This window comes from Amblyomma americanum, chromosome 3, assembly GCF_052857255.1.
Source record: "Amblyomma americanum isolate KBUSLIRL-KWMA chromosome 3, ASM5285725v1, whole genome shotgun sequence".
NCBI lineage: Eukaryota > Metazoa > Arthropoda > Arachnida > Ixodida > Ixodidae > Amblyomma > Amblyomma americanum.
Window position 1 is genome coordinate 224,549,101 of NC_135499.1, and position 13,049 is coordinate 224,562,149.

The following is a 13,049-nucleotide window of genomic DNA, read 5'->3' on the forward strand; positions in this document are numbered from 1 at the left end:
AGATGCCTTAATCATGCTCAGTGTTTCATTTATGGCTGTGCTGTGTACTATGCTACACAAGCCTCTTTTTCAGCAGCAGAAAGATGTTTTCTAGCCCGAGAAGCGTTGACGCAGAACATGGTAGCCCATCACTGGTTGCACCGAGCCCGATAACAATATAGGACACAGGAGACAAAAACTGGGCTACTATGAAAGGCTTGCAGCCACCGGATGACTTTCATCTTTTCAAAGTCAAACGTGCACAAGCACCTGCATGCTGTGCCTGCCTTGGCCAGCAATGCAAGCTTTTTTGCACCTTTCAAAATGGCCACGACAACCTTTACCTGCTCATATTGGCACCCACAAGGAATCAATATAACCTCCTTGAACTAAATCTTGGCAACTGCTGAATAGAGTTTGTTGACACAACAAAAATCCGAGTCATTTTATTCAACGTAAGCATGCCATGTGATGCGAACCTTGAGGATGTTCAAACAGAACTGCCAAATGTACCAGAATGCTCACAAAATTCCAATATCTTTTTTGACTCCACAAAGCTAACGGTTTATAGTATGCTTTTAACTAATGTCGTGTTAACTACTGCTTTTTGGTACGGGGGAACTCTACGCAGAAAAATGTGATCAAAGAAGATCAGGGCAATGTGTTGTCCTGTTGAGTTTTTGTACCCACATCCAAGGACAATTTAGGTGTTTTAACATCACATCAATAAAACTTATACAACTGCTATCTGAGTGTTAAGGGGTCCTTTTGTAACAATCAGCATGTTTTTTTCAATTAGCCAACTTAAAAGCCAGTGTTTCCAGTTGTCCACTTTGAAACCAAGAATTCTGATTCGTTCCGAACCGTAGTGCTCAAATTGAGTGCCAGATGTGCTATGCTACTCCTAGGGGTTGGACTTTCCTGTTGAAACCGAAAAAAGCCGATAAAAGAAGTGCGCCGAATTCAGTTTTAACCGAAAAAGGTCAGTATTCATAGCACAGAAGACATAATGAGCCGGCTGTTGAGTATGAGCTACACTTAGAGCGCAACATCTCAAAAATAACATGTCAACCTAGTTCTTCGTAGTAATTATTTCCAGTGGAAATAAAAGTTTAAACTTCAATAAACACAAGTGGAAGTTGAAAGTACTTGCATTTGTCTCCTGGCTATCTCATTTAACGTAATTGAGTTACTATGTTAATGATGATAGCAATTTCTTCCAGAAGAATAGCTTCAAGTACTATCATCTGCGTGTTAATCACCAAAAAAAAGTCAGTAATTTATTTGTCTAAAATAATATTCTCAAAAAAAAACAAACGAGTTCTGAACATAAAAACCAAGTCCACTGAGTTTTCAAAAAATAAAAACTGAAAAGTCCAATCCCTAGCTATGCCTTAACTCTTAAATACCTTATCTACCATACAGGTGGAAAACTGCAGTCTACACTTCATCAAATGTTGGTACTTTTATAAATCTTAAATATGGAAATGGAGAATTGATATTATCAGCTTATTTTTTCTTTCTAAGATCTGTTGCTTGTATATAGTTTGTAGAGAATGCATTTATATGCAAATCATTTCATATGCTGTATGTTTGCTATGTGCCAAATACAGAGGGGCTCGGGTTCCAACCAAGTGAAAACAGATTGGTTTTTGTTCGAGCCCCCCAACATCAATGTGATGCAGATAAAGAAAAGAAAAACGTAACCAGGGTTGATAAAAAAATATCTAATTTAAAATTTAAGGGGAATTCCAGGATTTTAAGGACACAACAAAGCAACAATCAAGGAGGGCAAAAAAAAAAAGTTTACCTGACACAGAATAGAAATGGTTTAGACTAGAAACCTAAGAGTTTCCCTTTGATTTTCTTTTTATGGGCACCATCTCTGCCTTTTTGTCGGCTGCTCAATGCAAGCAAGGATGTAAATTGTAAATTGTGAGATTTATCATCCCAAAGAGACACATGGGTTACGAGAGAAGCCGTAGTGGAGGGCTCTTTCATGCACGCTGACATCACTCGGCACATGGGCGCCTTTTGCGTTTCACCTACATCAAAACACGGCCACCGTGGCCAGTACTGAACCAAGGTCCCCTGACTTATTAGAAGAGCGCCCTAACCACTGAACCACAGTGGTGGGTGCAAATAATGATGGGTATGTCATTTTTAATATCAGTATCTTTAGGAATATCAACTACAGACTCCAGCAAAGACGAATCTTCTCTGCAGCTTTGTCTTCCTGCACAAGTTCTCAAGCTCTAGCTACAGTGCCTTTCATTTTTGATTTGTCTGCTCACTGGCTACTTCTTTTTCTTTTTTATTTCCCAAGAACAGATCCTATTCATGGCTCACAGGATAAGCAAATGCCCCCAGCTTCATGGATATTAGCACACCGAAGAAGCTGCTATGGTTTCTGACTGCATCACAGATGGTTCACTGAGAAACAATATATGTTCTGTCATGTGTTCCAAAAGAATTTAAAGCTATTTTTCTGTTACGCTGAGAACAACTCAGACCATCCTCATGTGCAGGCATTAATGACAGTTCTTGAAATCCAGTGTGCATGGAACTCCCTGTCGTGCTCCTACTGCTAAATGCATATGATCTAAAGATATGACTGATGTGCTTGGTGCACCACAAGCTTTTCAGGTGACTCTTCTTGGCCAAATAACCCTTCGTAGAACCTCAACGTTCTTTAGGAGCAATACACACTTTCCTCACCACAGATGATTTACAAGGCATGGCGTTTTAACAAGCAATACATAGTGTGAAGCACAAGAAAAAATAGAGGTTCGAAGCCACTTTGTATTTAACTGCCTCACTGGTCCAGACTAAATCAAGGTTTCTCAAAAGTTGCCACACGGAGCAGTAGCTACCACCACGGGAAAGCAATAAGGAGGGGGCTTTGATGTATTCAAAAGATGGGTAACACATTGCACTACACTGAAATACCCTGTGTTCTAATGCCAGATGGTGGCGAAAATGGCTGGCAAGGGGGTCAGCTAGTGGAAGATTAAAGTTTCAGAAATGGGGCAGCATATAAAAAGGGATATGGCAGAAGAAACAAACAACAATACAAAGCAGTGTTCACGAGAGGCAGCAGCTGAGATGTAGCAAGCTTCAAAGACAAAGGGAGTGGAATGCACGGCAGTGGTGGCATCAACATGAACAAGGCAGCCATCACATTATGACCGCTTTGGACACACCCAAATGGATCCGGCAAGACTGGATTCCGTCAGTACCCATTTTTATCACTCATCAATTGATTAAACAAATATTCCATGCCCAAACACAAGGCAGCCCCTGCTTGTGTGGTCAGCAGTTACTGAAACCTTGATGTGACGGAGTGTTGATGCAATTTCATAGAGAAACAGCAAAATATAGCAGCATGCAATAATGCAATGCAATGGTGCTTGTTGGAACAATTGGTGCAGCATTTCTACCCCTGGGATGTACCACACCTGGACTTGGTAGAGCTCCCAGCCAATTTAAGTGTGGAAGATGCCCGACTGAACAAATGTAAAGCAGGATAGTGCAGCATGTTCAGGTATGAAACTGACAGCATATTATGACGCATATGCATGGGGAAAATTGTTACACACGTTTTAACTGGGACCACTGCAGCCAGCTTCTCTGGAACTTGGTTCTTTTATCGTACGGCTGTATCCATGCCTCAGCATCTGCAACTTTTTGAAGTGACTGGGTTTTAACGCAGGAATGCACTTCAGGACTTGCATGCCACAATTTTGAGCCCACAATGGGGGAAACAAGAAAGAAGCCTCTATGGCCTCACAAATGTGCACAGCATGCATGGCCAGGAGATATGTAGGTTATATATTTATGTGAACAGGGTACAGAGAACAATACACTTCTTCAGCAGTTGCACCCAGCATACCATGGGTGTAATTGCAAAATTAAACTGATTAGCGGTGAAAACTGTGAAGTATTCTTTCCATCCAGAAAGCAAATAATGTTATGCATGTGCCGAGAATGCCTGTTATACAATCTTTGCAATAACCAACAGTTAACCAGAGCCAAGTACTACAGAAGCTACAGAACATGATCTCTATGGCTTATTTGGTTAAGATAAATGCAGCTGCACAATGCAGATTCTTCCACTGCAAAGACCCTAGGCTATGTAGCTCTCCTCTGTAGCCATATGGTTGCACGCTGGTGGATGTTTTATAATTACTCCCTAAATGAAATTTATTCCACACCTTGGCACATTCCGCTCAACACATTGCACTGATGCAGAGAATAGTTTGATTAAATTTTGCCCCCGAGACAGCAAAATTAGCTGTGCCACTTTTACTGTTAAGCACTATATATTGGCTGCATGAATGAAAAGTTGGGGTTATCTGAAGACAAAGTGCCCTTGGAGCAGCCTTGAGAACATACCCCAGTAAGCTGCAGCCAGTGCACTGCTCACCAATATGCTAACCATAGGCATCGTTCTTTGCATGCACGCTGATTTTGGGAAAGAGGGACAGCCCTTCTGATGTCTTTCCGTCAGTACAGCCAAGTTTAACCTCCCTTTCAAGCCCAAAGGTCCTACCATGTTGTCTCCCAAAAACTAATGTGGAATGCTGACTGCACTACTAAAGGCCAAATAAATTAGCTCAAGCCAGTACAGTTGTCACCAATTCATATAAAATCATTAAGCAGCGGCTACAGAAGTGCGCAACTTTTATAAGTGATGCGCATAATCAGAACCAGAGAGAATTAAACGTCACTGGCGCCGAATCCACGACAAGCTGCTCGCCACTGCAAACGCATGTGAAAGAAAAGTGTCCCCACCCATTCGCCACGTTTGAAAAGGAGGGTGAAATCGTGCCGGAAATTTTTTCCTCCCCGTTTCTGGCGCACAGCTCTGCGCAAGAATGGCGCATTTCAAGCGCAAGTATGTGTGTCTCGTGACGCCGGGCATGCAAGCTAGGCTTGCAGAAAGATCCATGCCGAGCTCCCGCCTTCCACTAAGCGCAACATTTCCGATGATTTACCACTTTTTATCACTGTCAAAAGTCATTGCGCGGATCCGGAGGCCCAGGGCTTTCCGTCCGCGCAAGTTGCTAAACACTTACGCGAACACAGTGGGCGCGTTCTTCGAAACCTGCGCCGGAAATCCATTCCGGCCGCAGGGGCAGTTAAAAAGTATCGAGTCAGTAGGGATCGCAAGCAAAGACGGGTGACTCGCAATCCTTACAGTGAGACTGGTGCTCTGTGCGAGACTGGTGCATTTCATGCGCAGGTATGCGAGTCCTAAGACGCCGGGCATGCAAGCTGGCCTTGAGAAAAGATCCATCCCGAGCTCCAGCCTGCCATAAGCGCAGCATTTCAAATGAATTACGGCTGTTCATCTCCTGTCAAGAGACATGCCGCGCGGATCCGGAGAGGCCCCAGGTCTTTCCGTCCGCCCACGTTGCTAAACATTTATGCGAACACACTGGACGCGTTCTTCGAAGCCTGCGCCAATACCCCGTCCCAGCAGCAAAAGTAGTCAGAGGAGTATCGAACCAGTAGGGATCGTAAGCAAAGGCTGGTGACTCGCAAGCCATAGCAAATTTAAAGGGCCCCAACGGAGCATTGTTCTGGCTGCAGGAATCGACGCTTGGCGAGTGCCCGCGGAGCCCATTACAAACTGCAACGCGTGCCTGGGCGAGGGGTCTGTCTCGGTAGTGTAAGTGGAACAGTTTTGAACAAATTGCGAGGACGGAAATTCGGCGATGAGCTGCGTTCAACCGCAAGAGCGAAGCGAGCTCACCTCATCGGCCGGCAAATGGCGCTTTTTTGGCGCCAATATGCAACTACCACAGCCACCAGATGTCGCTGCTGACTACACTGGCCTCATTGTGTCATTAGTATTGAGGCAATTATTCACTAAGCCCTCTAGTGAAGAGCGGTGTAATTATTTTATTCCGGATTCATCTAGTATCACTTCTGCTTCTTTGTAATATCTATACAAACGATAAAACAAATAATAAAATAAATAAATAAATTATAAAAAATAGAAAGTGTGCTAAAAGTTACGACAGTAAAGGCGCCAAGATGGCGAGTCAGCGGCCATTCTCCTTGATTCGCAAATTGGTTGCAGTTTTATTTGTGCAGTGGACTTACTCGAAGGCGCTTGCTCTTGCGCGCGATACTGCTGGTTGCCTTGCGTGATGTGTGTGCTGCAGTTTTCCTCCAAGATGTGCGATGGAACATTGGTGAGGAGCCTGCATCTTTCCGCTTGCTTTTATGCGTTGCCTTATGCTTCTGGTGTAAGCAATAGCTTACTGGGCAGGTTCTTAAACGTAACCCCGCATGAGGCGTTGTCACTTGAGGGGGAATATCTGAAGTTTGTTTAACTCATATATGTCCTCTACAGATTCGTAGTTAGTACGTTATTACTCTCCCGTTAGGTTAAAAAGAGTTGCTTGTGTCAATTCCGGCTTCGCGCGGCTCGGATCGATTGAGAAATTCAGTTTCTCACACTGCCTGATTGCAACCAAATGTTCGGCTTAATTGTCGCGTACGCAGAACAAGCAAGCATCTTTCCTTGTCGCCCACCAGAGGCGTCACTCGTCCTCTGGCGCCAAGTGGTTCGAGCAAGTGCACGGTGCCGGATCTGTCTGCGCGTTTGTCATTTTTTGAAGAGTAGCTGTCATCGTAGCGCGATAGATGAGAAGATGCCGTCCCAAGTCCTCCTGCACATTAGCCGTCTCTACGAGTTAGTCCGTGTGCTGCAACTGGGGCAGCCAAATTGTGGGACATGGTCACCCGTAGGTTATTTTACGCATTTGCTCTTTTAATTGGTTGCAAAGTCTGCGTCAGCTTTGTGTGGAGCGCTAGGGTGGCACGAAGTCCTGCAAATGAGGCGACACCTCTCCGCAGCTGCGAGGTTCTAGATTCAACGCTTCCGCGGAACTAGCAGAGCAAGAACCCGAGTACCATCGGTTGTTGTGCATTGTTGGTTTTTGTGGTCCAGTCCGCATTGCTCAAGCGCTGAACACAAGGATAACCTAACTGTAGTTGGCTTTAGTGCCGCGCATTTCAACTAGCGCCAGTCAAGGTAACGCAACTTATATACCTATATTCACCACGTTGCCCCCAGGAGATATTCAGAGGGCTAGATTGTAAAAGAGACTGGGGAGCACTTCAGTGACCTCCCATTTGCTGGCAACATTGCCTTTCTTAGTAACCTAAAGGAGAAATTGCAGCGCATGGTGATTGAAAAATTTATATGAAAAAGAAACGAAAGTAGTTTTCATCAGTCTTGGAATGTAACAACAGCCGCAACTTCACCAGCGAAAGCACGAGAACGCCGGGAGGACACAGCGTTGTCCTGTGTTCTCCTGGTGTTTTCGTGCTTTCGCTGGTGAAGTTATGTCTGATAATCACCAACTAGCCGACATGGTCACCTTGTAACAGCTTGCAATGGGTAAAGAGCTGTTAGAAGTGGCAAAAGAGTACATCTGCCCGAGGGAAAATAGTGACTGCAGATCTAGACCATGAGAGTAAAATTGTTGGAGGTTAAGAATGATGTGGAGTGCATTCGGCAGGAACTATCATGTACTGAACAGCATCTTGCGAGTATTCCTGAAGAGGGAAGCATACAGTAGTTATACTCTCATATCAGGCACAAACTTTGAGGCTGACAAAAAAGCTTGAAACTGGAGAGTAGAGAATGCAATGATCTATGGAAAGGAAAATGTCAAAGTACCGTTAAGAGACAGAAGTCCGGAGTGGGTTAGGGGACAGATGAAAGTTAATGATATCCAAGCTGAAATCAATAGGAAGCAATAAGCAGGGCATGTAATGCGGATAAAAGATAACCGATGGTCACTTAGGGTAACAGGGTGAATTCCAAGAGAGGGCACACGTAGCAGGTGGGTGGCAGAGATTAGGAAGTTTGTGGGTTAACATGGTCACCGCTGATGCAGGAGGCCAGTGGGGAGGCCTTTGCCCTGCAGTGGACATATAGCTAGTCTGATGATAGTGATGATTTCAGTCACAGCAGGAAGGAAAAGCTGCAATGAATCAACTTATTCTAGGGAAGGATAAACTGGGGTGAGGGAGGGGTTGGGCTTGATCTGTCAGCAGGTGCAGCCTTGCCTTGAATGCAAAGTGCTGGAGATGGCAGTGGCAGGTTTCTTGCTTGTAAATACCCTGTCTTTATAGGCCTGGACTTTCAGGGACCTTTTTTCGGCACATGCGTAAGAGTGCCGCACCATGTATTACTAGTGCCAAGGGTTTATGATGCGCAGCAAGACAGAAGATTACAGAGATGCCCTTTTTAAAGAAATTGGTGAGATAACAGAATGTGGACAGAGGTTATATCTCGGCAACCTGTCCCGTGATGCTCAGTTTGCCTACCACTCGCTGCAGTTGTCTTATCTACATGGAGATCTGTGGTAGAGAGAAAGGCTGGAAGATGAGATTCTTGACAACATAAATCAAAATGAACAAGATAAAGTCCTCTTGTCAAAAAGTTGGCTAGCAGACTGCAGCTCTCTCTCAATCCTAGTCGTTTTTGTTTTGTGTTATCTGCATGAAGGGCAGTTTGGGGGACACCAGTGCAACCAAGCAGGGGAAGGTACCTGCAGTGCCTGGAGCATCTGAAATCGTTGTGTACGCCATCTCAGTAGTACTGCGCTACCAAAGTGGTGATGAGTACAGAGGCAGTGTTCTGACGCTGCAGAAGCGAGAGCTCTATAATTGAAAAACAGAATTCAGCCAGCGTTTAAATCTGATGACTGGAGAACGTAGTGCCAGTGTAAAATCCGATATGCCTATGCTGCAGAATGTTGTGACAGTATGAAATAGACATATGGGATTATGTGCTTTAAATTGCGCATGTGGTTATGGTGCTTGGCTGCTGGCCGAAAGTACGTGGGTTCGATCCCGGCCGCGGCAGTCGCATTTCGATGGAGGCGAAATGCTAGAGGCACGTGTACTGTGCGATGTCAGTGCACATTAAAGAACCCCAGGTTGTATAAATTATCCGAAGCCCTCCACTACATCGTCCCACATTGCCCAAGTCGCTTTGCGACGTTAAGCCCCATAAACTAATCAACCAATTGCGCTGCATGCACCGAACATGACTTCAAATCGCCAAATTTTTTGCCAGTTGGTGAAAATGACTGTTGTCGGGCTTAAAGCGTGCTAAATGTGCAAAACGCGTTTGTCATGGACAACTACTGCCCTCTACTGTTGAAAATTGCAAGCAATGCAGTTGCCGACCGTAACGCATCTTTGGCAGTGGGGACAGTGCAACATCGGGCTGGACTTGTGTGACTCGTCATAGGCAGCATTGGTACAATCTTCCATGACGAGTAGCTCGGAGTTGGTGGTTAAAGGGACTCTAGAACAAATTAGAATTGGCCTGCATCGATGTGTCATTGCGTTGATTGATGGCAGATAAGGTTATTTTTTTTGAAGATGAGCTTTTACACACTAGAACAGGTAAAAAAAATAAAACACAGGTGCCGTCACCATTTGCATTTTTGCAAGAAAATCCCCAAGGCTAGGCTGTGCTTCTATTCTAGAGTGCGATCACAGAGTCCTCTTCAGTCTTGACGTCGCGTGTTTGAATCAGGGGGCAGAAAAATTGTTCCATATTTAAATCCAATTTTCTCCGTGATTTGTTTTTACTGAAAAAAAGAATTGGGTGGAGTTGTCCTCATTGTGCCTTTAGGCCAGGCACACGGTAGGCGCCAGGATGCAAGTGCTGTATCAGTATTGCTTTGTTAAGCAGCACACAGGGATAAATAAGCTTTGCATGTGGCCATTCGTGCGCCGAGTTCCATTGTGTGAGCTCAAATGCTGCATTGCCTCTTCTAGTACACTGTACATTAGTCCTACTTGTCACTCATACTTGCAACTATCTCTAATCTATGCACGTGTCGCGTAATCTTGAGTTTAAATATTGCTATCACAGCGGTCACATTTTGATGGACAAATGCTAGAGGCTCGTGTACCGCGAAATGTCAGGGCACGTTAAAGAACCCCAGGTGGTTGAAATTTGTGGAGCCCTTCACTGCGGCGTCTCTCATAGCCTGAGTTACTTCGGCACGTTAAAACCCTTTAAACCAAACTAGCGATGCCTTGAACTGAATTACACCCACGGGGAAAAAACGAGCCACAAAAAAAAAATTAAACTCGTCTCCAACTTAACGTCACTCAACACCTTTATTTAAGCTGCACATTTCCTGAAGATATCCAAGAGCTCTGCTGCACTCAAAATTTCTTCACGCCCTGCTTACACATGCTTGGCCTCGTACATTCTGCGACTGCACACCAGTCTGTTAGTTTTCAAATACACGTGAAAATTGTCATGACAGCGCGCACTGAAGAGCTTGCCCAAACAAGCTTGCTGTTCTTTCCAGAGACTGCGCATTCATTGGTCATTCTCAAGCATGACCCCTCGTTCGAACTGAGCGCGCAGAAAAGAAAAAAAGAAAGGCGATGGTAGTGTATTCCAACACAACTCAACAGCGGCACTGCTGCATGCACCCCATGCCTGGCCCGGCGCCTCAGAGCAGATCTTCAGATATGACCCATATTACTGAGGAAGCGCATGATCTGCCCCACGTGGAAGTTTTTTTTCAAATGGTTTCCAGCTTTCCTCACTTCTAGAGGGAGTCTAGCCTGTCGACGCATTGCCATTGAGAGCAAGACCCAGTGCAGCAGGGCATGCTTGCTTGCTTTGTGTTTTATTTATCTCCTTCCAATCAATGAGGCATTTTGTCCAGGTGTCTAGTCAGACTTCTAGAATGAAACACCAACGGATGAAAACTGCAAGATAGGGGCCCTCTTTGCATTTAGTTTATTTTGTAGCATGCACACATTGTATGTCTTTGTGCTGTGCTGCACAAGGCACAGATGTGGCCAAAAGAATCTCTGTCCTAACGAGATGACGCTGTCGAGAAGCATACATTTCACGACTCCTTCCACCGCCTCATACTGACAGGCTTGCATTGTTTTTCATGCATGCTTTGTGGTGTGGCGAGACTTGTTCTAAGGCAGTTCCATACCAGTGCACAGGGCCTATTGGTGGTGATGCGATCGAAAGCAGGCTGCTACTGGCGACATTCTGGGGTCAAATGGAGACCCCCACCTGTAGCTCTGTCAATTCTAGTGCACTGTAACCAAGGGAGCTCTGCTGAAAGTCGCGTCATTGTTCCTGAAACTGTCACCAACATGCATGAAAGTCTCATTGATGATTGAGTAGCTAATACATAGGGTTTGAAAAATCTTTCTGCACTGAAGGTTCTGTGTTCTTTTTCTGGCATATTTGCTTGTGTACTGTGTGGAAATTGCTACTTGCCGGTGCGAGTAGGAAATTATTTTGTTGAAAGCCTTTCTGCGTGCTCAGATCACCTCTCTGTTGTGTGGCCTCTTCTTGTTATGGTAGGTGGCCATAGAGCAGCGCAGTGCAGCTGAGCCTTTGTTGCGGTCTTACCAGGTTTCATGCAGCTGCTCTCAAGGGAACCATGTAAAAACTCACAGGATGGTTACTAGTTTTTTTTACATATTTGTGTGGATGCTCTAACACAGCATTGCAGCCGGGGCCTAGTGATTAGTGCATCCAGCTTTTTAATGGCTGGGCTCGCATGTAGGAGCTGCATTTAAAATTTTCCAGTGGGTGCTAGGTGGATGGGTGTTAAGAGGTGCATTTTCACTGGTGGGTTACGTGGATGGCACCCCGCCGATCATTCCTATCGGGCCATGACATTTCGACGACAACCATCGGAGCTCATCTTCATTGTCTTTAATCATCAGAGGTCTTTCTCCCAGTGATTGCAAAGAAATTGTGACATTTTTTTTTTTATTGCGCGAATATGCATTCAATGTAAGGGGGTTATAGGTACATGTGCAGGCCGGTGTCGGCTATAAATGCCAGCAAGGTCCGGTATTGGGGCCCATGGGTCCAGAGAGATATTAGAGTTGCTTTATTAGTGTGGATGCTCTGACCACTTGGCCATCATAGCGGAGGCCTCAGAGCATCCACATTGCATTTGAGAGGTGCCCAGCAGCCAAGCTGTGCAGACGCCACCATCATTACATTTTGAAGCAACGAGCTAATAACAGCTAGCGCTGTAAAATTATTCTTCTGTCTTGACCCATGTATGCAGTCAGCGGCCTCCTCGGAAATTAGTACCTGTATGCTTTGTAGACATTGATGCTTGATGTTCATGGTTCCCACTAAGCTGGAGCCAAATTGAGTGAACTTTTGGGATGCACTAACATAAGGTTATTTTGTCTGGTGGGGGCGACACAGGTGGGCAGTGGTGGCTGCGGCTGCTGATGGTGAGGGTGGCCCACCATGGCAGCGGGGTGTCCTCCCGAGGGGCCGGGTGGCAGCAGCAGCCCCACCCAGGAAGGGGGCCGCCAGGCAGGCGGCAGTCGCACCCTGGCTGTGCAGGTGCACCTGCTCGATGACACGGTGGCCACCTTCAACGTCCAGGTGGGCACTGATGCAAGTTATAGCCAAATAGCATTTTTTTCCCTGTGCTGGTTGCGATGACTTTGCCCACTGTGTGGTTCAGGCCAAGTGAAATGGGAGCCACCTGAAATATGGCCAATACAACTATTCACTGACTTTTCCTTTCAGTACAAGGCAGCGGGACGTGTGCTGTTCGACCAAGTCTGCAGAGTCATCAATCTGCTTGAGGTGGACTACTTTGGCCTCGAGTATGCCGACAGCAGTGGGACCAAGGCACGCAAGTTTCACATCATGCTGTGTCTGCCAGTACAGTGATTTTAAGAGGGCCCCACAGTGGGTTCTGTATTATGCCACCTCTGCTTCACTGCTCACTTCGTGATGGAAATTCTGTTAGCTGTGATAGAAGTGTGCCATGTAGTATACAGCAATTTCAGAGTCTGAAGCTGTAACTAGGTGCAGCTTTCTTGTCACCAAAAACAAAAGTGGTTTTGTTTCAGATGTGATCATTATTGCTTCATTGCAACAAGAGTGCTATTTCCGGTAGTTTTTGACAGGCCACTGCATTGTGCAGTTTGCGGCTGGCCATTGTTTTTCATTGCTTAAAGCTCAGAAATGCTTTTTGCAGGTGCTACCTCTTGCCATGAGT

General features: G+C 45.5%; 2 protein-coding genes across 6 annotated transcripts in view; one reads left to right on the forward strand and one right to left on the reverse strand.

Moving 5' to 3' along the window:
- Positions 1-5,813, reverse strand: part of Dp (transcription factor Dp) — a 32,045-nt gene extending 26,232 nt beyond the window's left edge. The window contains exons 1-2 of one of the 4 annotated variants that reach the window (XM_077660250.1): positions 5,738-5,813; positions 3,579-3,662 (exon numbers count right to left, since the gene is read on the reverse strand). The gene's annotated coding sequence lies outside the window, so the exon portion shown is untranslated. The remainder of the gene's footprint in view (positions 1-3,578; positions 3,663-5,737) is intronic. The other 3 variants (XM_077660255.1, XM_077660253.1, XM_077660254.1) reach the window with 3 other exon arrangements.
- A 218-nt stretch (positions 5,814-6,031) lies between these two features.
- Cdep (Chondrocyte-derived ezrin-like domain containing protein) overlaps positions 6,032-13,049 on the forward strand; it is an 85,877-nt gene continuing 78,859 nt past the window's right edge. Inside the window, exons 1-3 of one of the 2 annotated variants that reach the window (XM_077660256.1) lie at positions 6,032-6,182; positions 12,239-12,424; positions 12,572-12,676. In XM_077660256.1, coding sequence (XP_077516382.1) covers positions 12,284-12,424; positions 12,572-12,676 — 246 coding nt within the window. In that variant the 5' untranslated portion in view covers positions 6,032-6,182; positions 12,239-12,283. The remainder of the gene's footprint in view (positions 6,183-12,238; positions 12,425-12,571; positions 12,677-13,049) is intronic. The other variant, XM_077660257.1, reaches the window with a different exon arrangement.